General features: G+C 32.9%; 2 protein-coding genes across 11 annotated transcripts in view; one reads left to right on the plus strand and one right to left on the minus strand.

The window, feature by feature from the left end:
* Positions 1–19: 19 nt before the first annotated feature.
* Positions 20–2358, minus strand: LOC122711115 (protein LSM12 homolog). Of its 3 annotated transcripts, XM_043929567.1 has the most exons (5): positions 2166–2307; positions 1980–2078; positions 1311–1687; positions 1154–1238; positions 20–1090 (listed from the first exon to the last, which is right to left on the minus strand). In XM_043929567.1, exons 2-5 carry the CDS (start codon positions 2059–2061, stop codon positions 1065–1067), a joined length of 570 nt encoding a protein of 189 aa, XP_043785502.1. In that variant the 5' UTR covers positions 2062–2078; positions 2166–2307; the 3' UTR covers positions 20–1064. The 3 variants fall into 3 exon arrangements, with proteins under 3 accessions (XP_043785502.1, XP_043785500.1, XP_043785501.1); XM_043929565.1 differs by lacking the exon at positions 1980–2078 and having other exon boundaries at positions 2219–2358; XM_043929566.1 differs by having other exon boundaries at positions 1980–2207.
* Positions 2359–3216: 858 nt separating this feature from the next.
* The window catches only part of LOC122711195 (QRFP-like peptide receptor), a 49622-nt gene continuing 32957 nt past the window's right edge, over positions 3217–19881 (plus strand). For 3 of the 8 annotated variants that reach the window (XR_006346058.1, XM_043929727.1, XM_043929731.1), the window contains exons 1-3: positions 3218–3377; positions 12535–12913; positions 14394–14524. Coding sequence is in view for 6 of the 8 variants with exons in the window: in XM_043929727.1 (XP_043785662.1) it covers positions 12781–12913; positions 14394–14524 (264 nt within the window). In the remaining 2 variants the exon portion in view is untranslated. Of the gene's footprint in view, positions 3378–12534; positions 12914–14393; positions 14525–19881 lie in introns of all 8 variants that reach the window. The other 5 variants (XM_043929726.1, XM_043929730.1, XM_043929725.1 and 2 more) reach the window with 3 other exon arrangements.

The raw sequence follows: 19881 nt of genomic DNA on the forward strand, positions 1-19881 counted from the left end.
AAATATAAAACATTGATAATAGAATTTATATTACATTTATTTGTGTCTTTTCATGTAATTAATTTTTATAATCTTTCTTTTTTTTCTTCTGTCTTATATCTTCTCCGCGTTCAGAAGGTAAAGGGCACGAGACGAGTTCTGTATTCCATCATTGTAAATGAAATTATTCCTGGTTTATTATTAGAATAGGTTGCCCTTGCATAAACCAAGGTTGATGTTTCTTTAAATAACAATTTTATAACTTGCTCTATGCAAGGGAATGTCCTTCATTTTACAATGTCGCATCGTGACTGAAGACGTCTCGTGCCGACGCAGGCGTGATGAAGTGCAATGTTTACATTTTTTCTCTTCTTTTTTTTTTTTTTTTTTTTGTTTACAAATTTCAAAAAATCGATATAATATAATATAATGAGTGATTTAATAAAAATTGATTTTACAATTAGCGAGTGAACGTAAGATTTCAAACAGTATCATCGAAGTCGAATGGATCGCGTATGAAAATTTTCGTTGATCATTTGTTTTTCCACTTGCGATAGTAATTAAAAATATATTGAACCGTTTCATACGGGCTTAAATTATACCACGATGACCGATTTATATTTTAAAAAAGTTGATACTCATATGGCAATTGAATCATGCTATCATCATGTACATACATCAATAATCTGTAAACAACTATTAAACGTATTTTGTAACAATGTTAAACTAAACTAAAACACACCTGCATCAGAGCACATGAACAATAGTTCCAGTAGAACCTAAAATTGTATGGCAGCTTATTAGATAAAATAAACAGCATCTTTCATCGAAGATCATGCTCTTTGTTAAAAATCGAGTACGGTGTGTTTTATTATTGATTTACAAAATGCTGCTCATACGATATTATCAATATTTTTTGGTACTCGTTTAAAATTCCAATAATTGATTTGCACTTGATTCCCATGAAGTGCATTTTCATTCAAATAAATTTGAACTTAATCTGTGATGCTGATTTTCTTGATAGGCTTATGTAGTACTTTTGCAGTGGCTTTTTTTGTTTCTTAGTATTTTGTTATCGTCATTTCCTACTTTTCCTCAAAGACTGGAACTTCTGTGAAAGCATGGTAGCTTTATTTGTGGTATAGTGCCTTTTTGAAATTTTATTGCATCGCACCTCCTTTTTGTTTTTGTTGTTGTTGCTGTTCCCGTTGTTGCTGTGCCTGTTGTGATGCTTCTGTATCTTTAATATGTTTTTCAACCTATGAGAATAATAAAATATATATACATTACATATACATTGTCATTTTCTTAATCTTTTCTAAAATACTTACTACTTTCTTCACATGCTTATATGCTCCAGACTCTGTATTTCCATGAACATTATCAACTTTATATGGTGGTCTAATCGTGACATTGTCAAATACAACAATATTTGCTCCATTCCACGTAATTTCTGGGATAGTCTTTGATATAGTACTGAAGAGTTTTTGTCCTTCTGGAGATACTCCGGCCTGCAGAGCCATTACCAGTTTTTTTTTCTCTTCAATTTGATTACGTACTCTTTTATTCAATTTTTGCAAATTAAGGCTTTGTGGTGGTTCACTAGTGGTAGGGCTAACTTCTCGTTTTACTTGGACCTCTGATACCAAGGATAAATTTACTATGTGTACATCGTTTAATGCTGGAGCTCCGCTGGATGACGGACATTCTGATCAACATCAGTTAAGGAATTGTTGTTATCATAAAACATGAAAGTTAAATACAATTTTATTCAAAATATTTCTGTTTCAGAGGATATTTAGCTATAAAATAAATTCTCAGGTTATAAGGAAGAATTTCTAATTTTTCTGTTAGATTGAAAATATTTCTGCTTATGATTCTTGAGAGAAATGAAAGTGAAAGTTTTTATGTGAAGCGTGAAAATACGTTTAAGAACGGATAAGCAGAGTAATAAAAAGGAACGGAAAATCCAGCATGGTTGATTGAATGACGAAACTAACCTGACTTCGTGTAGCTGGTTAGATGATGATCAAATAATTGACAAGCGGTATTGCACGTTTCCCGTGTGAAATCGCGAAACATAGCTTAGCGATCATTTGCTAAAATTCATGAAACCTATCATAGATAGCTCTAAAGTTATTTACACTGCAGCAATGTTAAACGAACGTCGTATGAGCGCTACATACATGTAGTTTTCAAGAAGAACGTTGCTTTCAGGGAATTTACAAGAAAAGGATACTTAGGATTAACATTTTAGTTTGTGGATCGAATGCTAGCACCTCGCCTTCGATCTCCTCCTTGTAACAGGTTTTACAGGCCACGGTACTCCCGATGCTGAAACAATCGTTGGCGCCGGCCATTTTTCACTACGAACTTGGAACCGCGGACTCCCTATCGCCATCTGTTCTGATTTCAAATGTCCCTCGAAATTTGTATTATTTGCGCCATTTCTACTATGGCCAGTAAGACAAATCGTTCCAGAGAAAAATTAATATTATTTGAAAACAAAAGAGACATGCTATTGGAATGACATGAAAGTACAAGTTCATCTTATTGTTAGTGGTCAGAAATAAGGTAAGGAGTTTTAAAACAATAATTTTCTTTTTTAAGAACATATAGTTAAAATTAGATTCATGTTATTACATTATAAACGTTAAATATTGTTAAATTTAACGTTAAATTCTTTTCTTTATGTTAAGAATATTTTGAAACAAAAAAAAAAAAAAAAAAAAGAATGAATAAAATAGAAAAATTATATTATATTTTTTAAAATTATTTGGTAGATAATTTGATGTAATGATGTGTATATTTTTAATTAAATATATGATATTATTAAAATTTTAAAATTAATTTATAAAGAAGTAGAATTTATAATTTAAATAAATTTAATTTATAAAATTTTATATTATGTTTTAATATTTGATAAAATTATCAATATAAAAATAAATATAATTTTGTCATCATAATGACATTTTGAGTTAAGATAACTGATTCTTAATAATGAAAAATATATATAACAAAGATAATTATTATTCTGAAATAATAATATTCTTTATTTATTCTTTTTTTTTCTTTTTTTGTTAATTTCAGATCATATGAGAATTACGAAAAGCATCGGTTACGTTCGTTCGACATTCGTAAACTTTCGTTTTCATTCGGGGTAAATCGGGGACAATCGGCTTGGCGGGTAGTTTTGCGGTCGCGTGGCTTCGTCCGGCTTTCAGTTTATAGATACCGTTCTGTGAAGTAACATCGTGACGTGTGAATTGAATTTTAAACTTTTTTTTTTTGTGCTTTTTGAACAATAAGTGATACAATCAGTGAATAATTTTAAACTATGACAACCGTACGACATCATAGAACATGGTTTAACTACGTTTTTCGCAGTATTTTTTAAGGTAAGCGAAAAATGTTTTTGATTACATTAAATTAATTATCAACGTATCGTGAATAACAACGAATTAAATATAATTATAATATTAAAGCATTTACTTTTGTATTAAAAGTATTTTTAAATACTTATTCGTAAATACATATCTTAATATATTACCAGTGTTTTTTGATAATTATTATCGATTGTTCATTAAAATCGATCGATATAATTTCGTAATTTTTTCTTCGTAGTTTTTTCGATCTTGTAAATCGAGAAATTGAAAATATGGTTCTTCTTTATTGTAAAGAGTGATGATCTTTTGCGCATTTTATTTGCTCTTTTGTCAATAGAATATTAGTCGGTTGATATTTATCAACAGAAAATTTTTCATCAAATCTAACAATATGTTAACGATATATACGATATGTGGTTAATAGCTACAGAAAATATCGAAATATATGAAACTCGATATATTGGATAATATTATTTGTAGTTTCTAAAAAAATTTCGTGATATGTTTCGTGATTATTGTTATATGAAATATTATTTATTATTTATGTAATTGTATTTATGTAATAATTGTTTTAATTAATTAGTGGTTCTTATTTTGATAACTCAAAATACTTATTTTAAAAATAATTATTTTTAAATAAAAATATCTTGCTATTGAATTATCATTAATTAGAAGATCATGTTAATTTAATCAAATATTCGAATCGCATATATTATAATTTGTATTTCTATATATATATGAGAATATATATATGGATCTCATTTTATTTTTACATCGCAATACTAAAAATATAATAAAAATTATATGAAACCGTTTTAGACCAGCTGTCGTTCTTAGAAACTCGAGGTCATCGTAAACAGATTTTTTTCTTTTCAAGGATCTAATAATGCTCGAAACGTAAATACGAACTTTACAAAAACGTATGCCAAATACATACATATCGTATATATGAATGTAAATAGAATAATGCCTCATAGTAACAGACGAAAAAGGAAAACAGACGATTGGCATGAAAATTTTTAAATTTTATATTTAAATAGTTCTTTTTTATAATAGTTCTCTTAAATAATCATTATAAGATACAATCAAAATTTTCGTTCTAAATCTAATTGAAAATTTTTTTCAATAAATTAAATAAAAGAGAAGCGATCAGAGAAGTTTAATCAATCTTTGAATTTGATTCGTAGAAACATACTTTAAATTAATTAAAAATAAATGTGCAAAACGATAATATAAATGTTCAAAATTGTTTATAATTATAATTAATATGAAGCTTGACGAGAGAAATATTTTATTTTATCACACATAATTGATGAAATGTTTATAACATATGACGTTGAATATATGAATTTCTTATAATCTGATGTTTCAACATAATAATTCTCAAGATTTTAATAATTTTCTAATTCTTCACATTCGTTTCACTTTTAAGTGTCTTGAAAAAAATTGAAACCGCGTGTATCTTCTTTTCGATAAAAATTTTAAATTATTCATGATTTAACAAATCAATTATCAATTATCAATTGATCCTCGATCGATGAAACACACGATTTACGTGTTTTCGATAACATCTGATGCCCGCATCTCATTTTTCGATCGATTGAATTCCTAATACTTGAAAATTTATCTATTCCCCCATAACACATAGAGAAGCGTAAACGTGGACAAAGAATATCCAGGAACGGTCGTATGGAATAGTTGATAAATGGGAAAATAATGCATATCGCACCGAGCTGCTTCTCTGCAGGAATGTAAATCATTCGCGACTGTTTTCCTCTCTCAGGAACGAAGTTCTGTTCGTCGAACGGCAAATAAATTCAACGTTTGCTATCCTCGTTTTTCATGAACTGTCTCGACCGTCATTTCGAAATCGATCTTTTATTATACGCCTGGTGCTCTTCATCAAATCGTGTTCTTCTAATCCATGTAAATAATCGCTCGAGCGCATTGTTTTACACATTGGTTAAGAATTCATATTTTTGCGAAATTTATATACTCAATCTTCTCTTCTTCCTCTTGTTAATTAAAACTATCGTTATTTTAAAAACGAAATTTTATTCAACGAAATAAATTAATCAGGATTAAAATTATTGCGATCTTGAAACTTCGAAGAAATACATCAAATCATCGAGAACGATGATAAAATGGAATTTATATTTATTAACTTCATTTCGTCTGGAGGTAATTTTTATCATATTAGAACGTTAGACAGAAAAACAAGAAAAAAGAAATATTTTAATTATCGTAAAAAAAGAAACTCTCATGGAAAATGCATGAATGTTTTTGCGAATTATTTAATTCTCTCGAATATCGTTTTTTTCCGATGTTTATATTGGCAAACGCAGTAGATGTAAGAATGATTGCACATGTCAGAAACTCGTAAATAAAATCAGACATGCAATGGACATGTGTGGTACCTGGCCCGGAGAGCATAAATCAGCGCGACACGTGTTTTGCACCATTGTGCGACCGTCTTTCGGTTATACTATATCAGAACTAGGCCAAATTAGAAATTCTCTCGTCTCTCTACGTGTAATCCAAAATTTCATTCGAAACATATTCCTTCCTTAGATCATCATATTTCGAAATTTTGGAAATACAATCGCACATTAATTTTTTAATTCCATTGTTCGAGAATGGAACAATTTTTTTTTTCTTTTAATAATAAAAATGACAAATAAATAATTAGAGATGTCAAGATTTTCGAGATCGTATATTTTCGAGAAGGATATAAAGCACTTCGTCACACTCGAGCAAACTTGATCGAGCAAACTGAAATAACATGGATTTTTTCACAGGAAGAATTATGATTGACTTATAACGATCGTTTCGCAAAGCACCAGTCGCGAAATTTACACGCGTTCAGAATAGAGCAAGACTCTGCCGGGCTATATCCTATAAATACTGGTTTATTGCTAACACGTGGTACTAGAGTAAATGCACAAATTGTGTTTCGTTATGGAAATTTCAATTGATGGCGGAACAGTGAAACGGGCAAATTAAGTTTCATCGACAATCACTCTTCTATTTCGGTTTTGTACTTGCTTTGAACAACTTATATCACTTTACATTCTCGTTTTCATTAATCATTTTCATTATTTGATTACCTTTTCATTATATCATGGTAACATTGGTTCGAAATCGAACGATTTTCTCATTTTGTCATTTTTATCGCGTGATGTACTGGAATACTAGAAAAATGGGAAACAAATTGCGTTATGATATATTCGCGCGATATTTAATTTTCTTATCAGTAACGAGAATAAATTGTTGCTTAGAAATTTGTTACACAGTTGCGCAACTGTCGATAAACTCGAAAACTTTTTCATTTTTATGCATTCGTATCGTCGAATGTCATTAGATTCCACGATGTTTACCAATCGATTCTCGATTTCCGATCCGTTCTCGATTTCCGATCCGTTCAATCCCGAGATATCACTGACCGAAAAACCTAACGTAACTACGTCTAGCGACTTTTGTCATAGGAAATTTTGATTGTCAGCCAGAAATTCGAATTCGTTTGGCAACGAGCCCGTTCTACTATCGACATTGATGTGTATTTTTTTTGGGGCGAGAGGGAGGGGGAAAGAAACTAATCGATTTTCTGTTTTGACTTGTTGTTCTTCTCGTAAAAAATAATCTCCATTTGTATGGAGTTTCGAGCGTATTTTAAACACGATGATTTCACGCGAAAAAACGTGATTTGTAAGCTTTTAGCAAAGTTTGGTTTTCGTGAGGCGAGAGATTTGAGAAAAAAGTTTATTCTGATTGAACGAATCGAGTTATTCGATACGTAGCGAGATACGTGGAAATTAGATTAGAAAGTTGCGAAATCAATTTAATTTTTTCTTCGAAATGAATAATTAGCAGGCATGATGATACTCGTCGAATATGATATTTTTATCGAGATTTATCCTCGGTGTTTGGTTTTATTACATTCGAAATTTACGTCAAATACTGTTACTTGTCAAGCAGTAGTGGGACAGGATAATGGAAAACCAATTAGGCTAAGTACATCGAAAGTTTTTACGTGGAAAAAGTTGCAGGATTAAATCGATCGTTATCAACGTTGAGAAAATTCATGTTCCGATGAGGCGGTGCGATTTGACGTGGAAAAGGAACAAGATCGTATAAAAAGATTCTCTCCAAATTTTTCCTGTATAAATTTGTCCTCTTAATTGCACTTCGATTTTCAATTAACGGAATTATCATTCTTAATTTAAGTTTGATATTCTGGAATTATCGTGATCGTATCGTCTTGCATTCTATTCTCTTTGCGATGCACGAGTTTCTATGTTGCATAATAATACAATTATCTTTAACTATCCGTCACACGTATAAACGTTTTTTTTACAATGACAATTCTTGTACGTCTCATCTCGAATTGCAGTATTTTTGTCTTGGATATCATTAATGCAGACATCAGTCTTGGCATAAATAAAATATTTACTTTAAGAAAAATTGTACGTTGTGTTATTACAGGATCGGTTGTCGTTTAACGCGATAACATCGAAGAAATTAAAATGATTGCTCGATGATGGATAAGATAAGATAAATTATGAAAATTGGCAAAACATTTTTTTCCTGTTAAATTCCATTTATCCATTTGCCATTTCCAAGTATCGAGATCTTTACGATCACTTGAGATATAAATCTTCCGAAGAGACGTCGCGTCGATGCTCCTTTTTCGCAAGATCTTATCACAAATCTAAAATTAGCGGGGCTAACGAGCTTTGACGAACAATTTATACGCGAACGAAACGGAAGTTTGGCGTAAACTTCTTTCGTCGCGTGTCATTTTCGTAATTATACGTGACAGAATATGCACGACACCGTGTTGACTTATTTCTCTTCTTCAAACTCATCATTCGTCTCCGCGTAATTTATGATCCGTGATCGTGAAAATTATGAGCCGAGGTTGCATTCAACTTGCATTCAAAATTCTCAAACTCGCGCAATCGAGAAAACAGAATGGAGATGCCAGGTTAAATGCATTTTCGTTTCAACGAGAATTAAAATTATGGACTATTAACGAAATGAATTATAAAATACACACACAAAAAAAAAAATATGACTAAACGTAAAATATCCGTAATTATTATCCTTTTGAATTTACTCTCCTTTGAATTTCGAATCCTTTTTTTTTTCGAAATTGTGTTTTTCAATTTTCCAAAGAGGTTCGATCATTTAAATTATATTGTTAATTAAATTCATTCGTCGCATAATAAAATTCTGAAATCTTGTGTAGGGCAATAGGTCGCGGAAGTGCAGGTGCATTTTGCAGAAGAATCGATGAGAATTCGATTAAGAAGCTCATCGTTGGAACGATTAAGAAAATCGGTTTCGCGAAAATTGGTTGGATCGCGTGTGCGCAATTCCACGGAATACAATTCGAATTTGCCCGGTCGGATTCATTTCGTTTAATTGAATGCAAAATCGATAGGCCGAATTTTGATGAAATTTAAATAAGGATTATTTAAAGTTGGCCGCGAGGAAGCTATCGGTGGGCGGAAAAATTTTTAGTCGATTTCGAGTAATTGCTCGAACAGCCGATGGAAAGTCGAGTTCTACGAGTTCGTTATATACGTTCCACTTAACGAGGGATGAATTTACGTACATATCCCCCTTTTGTTTTCCTCCATGTTTTTGATCCACGATTTGCCGCGTCGCTTATCTAATGCAGCGATAATTACACGGCAGATTGTTGAAGCGAACAGCGAGAATCGTGTACTCGAAACTTTCTAAACTGCTCGTTAACGAGGGGAATACGGAATGTCCGTAGAAATGCATTATTCATGTGATCTTTCGTGGGACGAAAAAGAAGGCAAATGACGTCCAGTTTCTTCGTTGATCTCGAGATCATAAGTCGTGGACGAGAGCAAGCTAATTTCGTGTAATTTCGGAGATTGTAATTTTCTCAATCTTCCCTTTTTCTTAATTGAAATTGTTCCAAAGGTTCTCTGTAATTTGAAACTCGACCGATCGTCTTCCACGATTTTCACGGTGCATGATGAAAAATGATCGAACGAGAGTCGAAACAAATCGTACTGGATCGAGATCGAAAAAATCGATAGCTAGACGATTTGAAATTAGAAATTAGAATATGGGATGTGTATATATATATATTACGTATTCTTTATTCGTTTCAATTATTTGTTAGATTCATTTTTTGAAATATGGACGCGTATCTACGATTCATCTTCTTCTCTCGTGAAATCAGTTGGATAATCAATTTCCTCTTAAAACGAAAATCTGATAATACACGTTAGATTTTAAAGCGCGTCAGGAGATATCGAGTCATGAGAAAAAAAAAAAAAAAACACGTGAGAGTTCTCGCACCGTTACTCGTGAAACGTTTTCCCCCTCTTTTCTATTTTTCATTTTTACACCCATTAAAAATAATATCTCGAAAAAATCCATTTTATCCCAGATCTTCTTCCGTGCGATTAATCTCGATCTTGGTATATTCACGAACGTGTTCTTACTTTTCGAAGACTATAAAGTATATCTCCTCCATAAAATATATGCAATATCGTTTCGAGGCTAATTCAACACTCGAGACAGGAAAAATACATTAGGTTAAAACTGATTCTCAATGATCTTGGTGTAGCAAGATCTAGTGTCGTGGACTGTACAGCGATTATCGATTTTGTAAGTGAACACCTGGACGAGTACTTATACGGGATTTACGCGAGGCAATTACGTTAGATTTAGTACGCCGTGAGCAAAGAATCATGGAATCCACCGGTTTGAACCAGTTCGCTTGTTTAATTATTTAAAAAAAAAAAAAAAAAAAAAATTTGCCGAAGTTAAAGTCGAGAGAAAATTAATAATTTTAGTTTCGTAAAATTTGGTATTTGATCACCACTGATGCACGGATGAGTTTCGTCCAAGTCGCCACTCGAATTGATATAATCTCTCTTCCCCATTGCACGAGTGTTCGCTTCCAATCATGAAGGGTCAATCGAGCTTCATTTGCGGGATACGGAATTTTTTTCGAGTTGCATCAAAAAATAACAGAGTACGATTTAAATAAAATTTATTCTTTTCAATTTGAAATAACAATCGAAATAAATGAAAGAGCTTTTGGAGGAATTTTAGCGTTATATTTCAATTCCTTTATTTATTTAATTAAAGGATTTAGAGAATGCTTCGTTAATTGATCCTCGATTTTCCATTCGTCGAGTCATCCATTGTCCCAACGAGCAATCTACCAAAATCATCTTAACCATTTTCCCTTGATAACCCTTCGTCACGTTGTCAATCCTCGACGGATGTATCGACAATCAATAAAGGGAATCTCTCTTCGATTGCATATTAACCATGAGTTTACTGCGGTTACGTGGAACATGCTGGCATCCGCACAAATCGTTAAGTCTAATGTGTCGTTGAGTCGAATCGCGAACGAATTGAAACCGCAATCAGGAATTACGGTATAAATTAATCGTTTTGACAAGATGGGTCGTATTTCTCTTTACATTCTCTCCGCATTCTCTCCGCAGTTTTCCATCAAGAAAGAAAACGAAATTAGCCTCGACGAATTTTGTCGCGTTTTGTTTAACGTTTGATTTTTCGAAAAAGGAAAAAAAAAGGAGCTACGAGGATAAAGATGAAACATCGCTTATACTTGACTTCAAAAGTGAATTTAAAATTGTCCCCGGCTTTGATCTTTCGTAATGGAAATTAAATCTCATCCATCCGCGTGAAATTAAATCTCGCCGTGAATAATTAGAAAAATCAAAGGATTTTTCCAACAATTTTTCATTTTAGGATTTCCTATTATTTTTTCATCATTTTCTTTCCCCTATGTAAACAGGATGAAAGAAACATTTTCTTTCTTTCCTTAAAAATATCGATAATTTATTTCGACCTCTTTTTCGAGAAATCGATGTCTCTCTTCCCTCTTTCTTTATAGCAAAACGAATACAATAAAGAAGTTTGGCAGTTTATCGAAATTTCCGCGACGAAGATGAAACGAATCTCGATTGGCAATCAGATTTTAACGAAGAAGCTCGAGAAGAGAGAACGAGGTCACGGTTGTGTAACGCGCGATGCATTTCCCACGTTTTCATGATTTTAGCGTGGCGCTTCAATACGTCGTGGAAAGAATCTTGAAAGCGCGAACATCGTTTCGCCCGGCTTTTCTTTTTTTCTTTTTTTCAAACGGGGCGGATAAGAGAACAGAGAACGCTCAGCTCTGTGTTCTCAATGCCCTCCTCTCCCCCCTGTCCTGCGACACGGAGGATTATACAGGAATTGAAAATTCGCGAAAGTTGGAGGATCGAAGTTGTTCGACGCGAGAATTCGAATAATTAAATTACGCGTAATTTTTGACGAGGCATTTTTCCAATACTTTCCCCCCCCCCTTCTCTTCGAAATTCGTCGAGAAAAAAAGAGGAAAAAATGTCGAGGGTATTATTTTTGTATTTGTAGCGCGGTAATAAAGGTATAAAGGTACATTTGGAGATTACTTGCTATGTGGAATTTCAAGGCGAGAGTATAATATAGGAGGTAATTTTCGTTCTCTGCACCGGTTGGCCGGCGCGTTACACGCTGAAATTACAGCAAAGCTTGTGTGTTTAAGAGACTGCTGATTGTGGCATTCGTGGCTTTTAAACCGAAGCCAGGCCTTCCTGTGTTCAACCAGTTAAACGCCCTTTTAGCGATCGAATCGCTTGTTTGTCCACGTTCCTCGCATCGCTGATTCTCAATCTAACGATTTCCTATTCCGTTCCCTTGCGTTTTTTTAATTCTCTTGCTTCTCCTCCCAATGAATCCTATATATATATATATATCAGCACTTTCTTCGTAAGGAAGTGGCCGATGAACAATCGTATCACGGTATTCCATTCGCATTTTCGCTTTTAAAAAACATTCATTGTTATGAAAAGTTTTTTTCTTTTTACTTGCTTCGATCTATGAAAATCATCACGATTTTATATCATAGACACGATCGTAACCTTTCTCCGCGAAAATTAATTCTCAATTCACGAGATTTAATCTTTTTCTCCCCTCATCCGAGTTACCTTTATTAATTACGATTCGAAATTATACGATTTATCGTGGATAAAAAACGAAAAAAGCAAGATTCAATAATCTAAATCTTAATATCTTTCTCTAGATGAAAACACACTGAAACATTGAATTGACGATCTCTTTTATATTGCAGGGGCGAGAGTGTGGCAACGCAACGACGTGGTAGCAAGGGAAGCATGCGAAGAAAAGAGGGCGGAGGAAGATTTGTGGTCGCGGGGGAAAGGAAGGGTTCCCAAGGAATCGCGTTAGAGGAAGGGAGATCGTCGAAAATTGTCGATGCAGTTGGTCGAAGCGTGTGAGAGGCGGCCAGGATGGAAAACGGGGTGGTGAACGGTGGACAAGTTGGTTCTCAAGTGTCGTTAAGAAGTTAATCGCAGCCATGCCGAACGAGACAAATGCCACGGACGATTTTCTCGATTACGATATCAACGACTCGTTGAGCCACTTCGATTGGGCGGAACTGGGGCCTGTCCTCGTCGTATACTCCCTCACGTTTTTCCTCGGATTAATCGGTGAGCGAAAATACACTTTATACTTTGCCACGTTTCCTCGTGTTTCTTCCTCTTCCTCTTTCTCTTCCTCTTCTTCTTCTTAATTTTCGCTCGGTCACTTTTGCCCTCTGTAAATAATGGCCGACTAAAAGTGAGACCTCAAAAGTGACCTGGATCGGATAGTTTTTGATCCAGCGAGTTAAGTTGGGTGAAAATCGATATTTTTGGAGAGGAGAATTTAAAAATTTTATCGAGGAGAAAAATGGTTAGGAGAGTTTTGTAAAATATATTAGAGAGAAAAGAATCGCGATATTTTTATTATCCATTTTTATTATAATTTTCTTGTTTGTTTTCGTGTATATAACGGGAGAAGAAAACGCTGATACGAAATTGAATTTGAAAATCTGTTTTCATTACATAAGTTTCTTTTGTTTGGTGATCATTTGAAAAAGTTTTCGTGTAACGTTGAATGGAAAAAAACAGAAATTGGAGAGAAGCGATTGAGGGGAGAATATAATCAAGGATTGATGAAAAACGGTACACCATCGGCGAATCGACGATCAATTGATTAAACTCCAATTCCAATTTTCATTTCAACGTTACGAATAAAATGTATTTTGAATTTATTGAATTGAATGGTTTAGAACCACGAACAAACGTTATTTCGGTCTAAAGAGTTGTTCAAACACTTGCAACTTAGTTGTAGTTTTTCCTTATTATCGGATGAGCCAGTGAACAATTGGAAAAAAATTTCCTTTTTATTTTTCAACGCATTTTTGATTTAATTTTATCGTACATTTTTCTATATTATAACATTTGTTCATATGATAATTACAATGGACGAATATTTTTATTATTCCACCTGCTCATCAATTGGATTAATTAAAAGTTTTTAGATATCTCATTTGCATATTTATCATCTATTGGAAATTTCCTGGAAAAGTGGAGATAAAGATGAAACATAGGTTAGAAAAAGATTAATTATTGCTCATAATTGAATAAAAATTTATCTTTCAGAGAATTATTTTTTTCTAGATTCGTGATTTTTGTATAAAATTGTTCATAAAAAAGACATATTTGATATTATAAAAATTCAACAACGATGAAATAAATAAATCGTCACACACGGTTGAATTATTCGTGTATAATTAAAAGAAATTTCCATTACAAATAATTATTTCTGAGCGAACAATGAATCACTTTGATTCGACTAAAATATCTTTCGATACGTAACATCTCGACATTTTATCGACCCATTCTCTCATCTCTAATATAAATTACATTAACTGGAAATTTTCTGAAAATTGATTCGTCATATAAACTTTGAGTAACACGTGTTTTTAAGTTGGATGATGATCCCACTCGACATGACGTTTCGATCGTTTCGCGATTGTATTCCCTCGAAAGTTGCTCGACCTTAATTAGAAGGGGGGCGTGGTAATTATCAAGTTTTGATGAGAAACGAATGTGCAGAAACAGTGCAGTAACAGTTTTATTTCAGGAAACGTCGTCATCATTGGTTCGACACTGTGCCCCAGACTGAGACCTTTACCAGCGACACCGACCAACGTCTTTCTAGGTGGTTTGGCAACTGCCGATCTTTTGCTTATACTCTTTTGCATTCCCGTGAAGGTGAGTCCTCTATAAAATATAATACTTACTGCTAACAATTTTTACGACCAACCCATTTTATGAACGATTAATTTTGTTATTCGTTACGAAAATTTTACAATCGAGCAAGAAAATATTGGAAAATTTTACAAATGGAAAACAATTTATTTAATATTATTAGCAATTATTAGCAATTATTCGAAGAAAGTAAATGATAAATATAGAAATATAGAAATGAGTATCGTTCGTAATTTAAATTAATAATAATTTTATTATTTAATAAATATGTTTGTTCTCACAAACGTATATTTACAAAGATTCATCTATTTAATTAATATAATTATTTAATTAATATTCTCAGCGCGATGATTTTTCGTCGAATATCATATTTAATTTATCCTTCGATATTCGTTTCATCGAAATTATATTTGCAATTCCTTTTATTAATTTATTATAATTAATCATATTTATATAGATTAATTTATCGAATATTATTCTATCATTATCGACTACTTGTCACGCGAAACATATTTTATCTCCGAAACATTCATCTTATTCCAACGCTGTCAATTATGTTCATGAATTATTCTCGATCGATTGTTTCGATCATGTTCATCTGAAGCGTGGAAAATTTATTTATTTATTTTTCAATCATTCAACCCTTTTAGTTTTTTCATTTTGCACGAACTCCCCTCTCGAATTCGACTCAACTCGTTTACAAATATTATTTTCCACGTTACGGTTGATTGGGGAAAGAGAATTATTGGTTATTCCTTTATTCAAATCCCCGACATTATTTGCCAATCGTTGCATTTATAAACGTTGATAACGTTGAAACGTTGATCTTTTTTAGAAGTTGGAAGGTACAAGCAACAGATGGTAAAATTTTTGTGTTAAAATGCAAATCGAGACACGTTGTCTGGTGGAGATAGAGCGCGAAGTCAGTGTCAGGAAGGCGCCGCGATCTTCTGACCGGAATCAAAATAAAATCGGATTGTGCCAAGTTCTAAAATTACGTATCCGAGAAACGGGGCGAGAGTACACGTACGAAAAGTGATTCAGCTCTTCTTTTATATCTCGGCACAATTGCATTTCGTTTTATGCGATTTTTCTTTTTTCTTTTTTTTTTTATTTATTTTACGACGGGTCCAATCGAGCTTGACCAGCTTACCTTTAGGATTTAACGGGCTTTATCTTGACCAGCTATGACACATGGAAGCTTTTCCCTTCGTGTTTTCCTTCTTTTTCTAAAGAAACAAACGGAATCGTAATTCGCTAAGAACACGGTGTGCATTAACGTTGGCAATCTCTTTTTAAAAATATTACTTTTTCTAGAGGAAGTATGTTATATTAAAAAAAAAAAAAAAGAAAATACCGCGTAGTATAATTATAATTATGATATTCTAAAGATGTTAAAAAGTTGTACGAAATTTTTCTTAGATTTTTTTTATAAACCTAGAACGCGAATTGTTGAATGATAAAACGATTGCAATTCTCTCGTCCATTTGCAAAGAGACAAAGTTCTATTAACTCCTCTGATTCGTAGCTTCAAGTTTTTCGATGTTTTTGATCGAGCAGATCTTCAATCAATAAAATCCAGGAATGTCAAGATAAATTTAATTGGAATGATCGTTCGAGGAACTTTCCTTTTTTATCAGCGTTAAAAGACAAGACTCGCGCTATTTTATCTTGAAAGTAATTTTCCAAAGAAACATTTTTTCCAAGATTTAAATCCCCATTTTCGGCTCTCGCCCCATTTTCTCACGCAGTTAATAATTTTCATTCCCGAGATAAAAAAGATCCCTTTATATAATACAATCGACTCGATTTACTCGAGGAGAGAGAAGGATTGCCATGAAGGGGGACGACTAAGAAAGAAAAATAGCCGTTTGAAGATCTTATTGGTTTATACGTGGCGATGGTGGGGTTAATCAGGGTTATTAATGTTTCGCTATTATTTTAATTTTTTCGATGATTTCTCTTTGTCGTTCGTTTTTAAGAAACGTCATTCGAAACGTGATTTACTCTATTGTCGGGTCAATTCGAGCCTTTTAGCGTCAATGATATCATGTCAGATGCTTTTCTTTTCGTCTTCTTCTTTTATTTTCCGCGAGGTAATGAAAATTTTTGTTTTTCTTCGTCGAAAGTGAACTATAGATATTTAGATAATTAATTTTGGAAACAAATGGGATATAAATTTTATTTTTTTTTTTTATGAAATTTTTGAAATAAAGAAAATATACATAAATTTTAATGGATAATTTAGTTGAGGGTAATTGGAAATGTTGAGTAAAAAATATCTTCGATGATAAATTTTCCGAATAATTGGAAAAGTCTGCTTCCTGCGATATCATTTTATTTCAACGTATTAAAACTGTACATCGAATTGGAAATATTTTCAGTTACTCGTATATATTTCCATAAAATAGGAACGTTAATAGTGTATCGAGATTGCTTGTAAATAACATCGATGCTTTTCTCGACAGTCATTATTTCTAATTGGGTTTCATATCAATTTATCGAATTTACCGATTAAAATTGAAATTTGACAAAGTTAAAAATATTTGATTTATTTTCAATTGGTTATTTCTTTATTATCTACGTGTAACGTTTGAATGTACAAGTGTAAGAGAGTGTAAGAGATTCTATTTGTTTAGAAACTTTCTGTTTATTGTAACCTTTTTATTTGTAACGTTTGAAACGAAAGAAATGTTCATTCATTTATATAAGTATTCCTGGTTCCTTTAAAATATTTATAGAGGAATCCTTTGCGAGCTCTTTTGATTCCTTTAATCGTTGTTTATCGTTTGAAGTGGAGTGTGATACTACTTGGAGAACCTCGTTCAGAAAATACATACGTTAGAAAATGTAAAGTAAACTTTCTTAAAGAAGATTTTTCGGATTTTCTTTAAAACGCAATTTATTCCACATTTATTCTGTTAACAAGATTTTTAGAGTTATTTTTTTCAACATACGTGGCAACACGCGCGCGTGTCTCGTTACATTAAATATTCATTAAATATTCATATCATCGCGACATAAATACTCGCATATTTTGATTCACAGCAATTCTTCTCTTCTTTATCATATTTAATTTTATGATCGAAGAATCTGTTATTTCCTCAAATATATTTAATTCCACGATCAAACTTTCGTTTCTTTCGCGAAATTACCATATCCTCGTTAAAATTCTTTTTCAGTTGTCCAAATTTCCACCTTAATAAACTTAATCATCGTACTAAAAAAAAAAAAAAGAAAAAGGGCCAACATAAAATGGTACTTAACCAAGAGACCTTTTTCGTCCGAATGAAGATTTTGCGGAGATAATTAACGACTAGGAGGAGGAGAAAAACTCGATAAGTCGACAAAAAAATTTTTCTGAACAACGATTATAAAGTTAAATTTGATTGCATCACGAGATCTGTCGAGTTTTTCACTTTTTTAACTTTGAAATAATAAACTATCCTCCTTTACTAGATGACATAAAAAAAAAAAAAAAAAAAAAAAAGAAANGTAGACTAATAAAATTTTCCTCTCATAAAATTTTCATTTTGATGAACTCTTCGCAAATGAGATTTTTTCCACAAGCAAATTAAGAGAAAAAAAAAAAAAAAAAAAGAGAGAAAGAAAAAAAAAGTCGCCTTGTGTTCCTCATTAATTCACCCTTCGATGATGAGTCGCTTGGTTACTCGGCTACTGGATTCGTTCGATCATTATTATTCTATCTTGGGCCGAGTAGCTCGACTTGATATTTTATATTAATCTCGTGTTACCCGGTGGTAGAAAGAAAAAAAGGAGGTTACGAAGTGAAAGCAACGACCCGTTATCCGACAGATTTATTCGTTCTTCGCGGGAAAGGGCTTTTCTTTCTTCTGCCTGGATCCCGTTTCCCTCGCGGAAAAGTCTTAATATCTTGGATGTTGCCCGAGCGAAGCTAAGAAATTCGAAAGATAAAAAGGCAATGTTCGCAGAGAAGGTGGAGAAAAATGGCGATCTCAAAAGATTTCTTTCCAAGGATTTTCCCTCCGAAAGGGTTCCAAGAGTTTCAATGCGAATCGATATACATATCTATCATTGAAAATATTTCGCGTATTTCATTTCGCTATTCAGAATTTCGGTTGAAATATTCAGATTTATAATCGTGCTTGGAGTTCGTCCAATAAAAATTTATATTTTTACCATTCTGATATTCTTCTTTCTTCGGTTGCAAGTTGAAATTTCATCTTTCTTGATAAATTCATCAATTCATAAAGTTTATTGCTAATGTTTTAGATTAAATTATGATTGAATTATGGCGAGATTCAAAGCCATAAGAAGATTTATTTCCAATCGATTTTCCTGTCAAAAGTTTTGATCCGAATCCACGTATATTTAATACTGAAAATATCGTAATAATAGAAGAAATATCCAGATTTATTATTTGAAATTATTGAATTCACTTATAGAAATATTTTATCATTCTTATTTTTCTTTAACTTCGAGTTAGAACAAGTTAGAATACAAACTTCATCTTTCCAGGAAATCTCTCGACTATGAAATTAACAAGTGTTTTAAGTTAAATTAGGTCGAGATTCGAAACCGAGGATTCATTTCCAATCGATTTATTTCCACGCTGTCGAGAGTTTCGATACGAATCGACGTATATATATTTATCACTGTAAACTGTTTCATAATGGAAGAAATATGGAAATTTATAGCCACCATTTATGAGACTATCGAATTTCACTTCTCCAGAATAGAAATATTTTCACCATTCTCATCTTCTTCGATTTCGAATGCCAAGTTGAAACTTCATCTCTGCGGAAGTCCCTCGAAGCTTGTTACGAGAGCAGTGTTAGGCGCGAGTCACATCCGGCTGGGTTCATTTGAAACGTAAATTTAGTCTATCCATGGAACTGGCTGTAACCCCGTTTCGAGCACACCACGCCAGTTTTCAGTGGATATTATTACGCATCCAGAGCGGTGGTTTCTGCTCGGTCGTAGAAAATTGGCTGCAATCTTTCTCAATAGAATCGGATTGCTTACAATATCCTTTCGGCCGTGATAACCCTAACAAAGAATTCTATTCGGATAAATTGAATTAACTGGCAACAAATTACAAATGCTCGGGTGAAGGGTGGACGATATTACTCAAATCGATGCCATTACGTTTAATCAAAGAAGGGCAACGATGCAAAACAATGCTTGCAATTTGCACGAATTATTGAACTTGGTTGGCCAGGATATTACTTAAGAGTTTCTGCTCGGGATTAATGGAAAATTGCGTCTCGCAAAATTCCACCAGGAACCAGATTCCTTCCGCTTCGAAAATTGTCTCGCGTAGGTGATGTCACGCGTGAACGCGTCGTCTAATTGAATAATGCTTCTGAAGAAGTCGG

The sequence above is a fragment of the Apis laboriosa genome, unplaced genomic scaffold (genome assembly GCF_014066325.1).
Source record: "Apis laboriosa isolate Shangri-la unplaced genomic scaffold, ASM1406632v1 scaffold16_cov148, whole genome shotgun sequence".
In the NCBI taxonomy this organism is placed as follows: Eukaryota; Metazoa; Arthropoda; class Insecta; order Hymenoptera; family Apidae; genus Apis; species Apis laboriosa.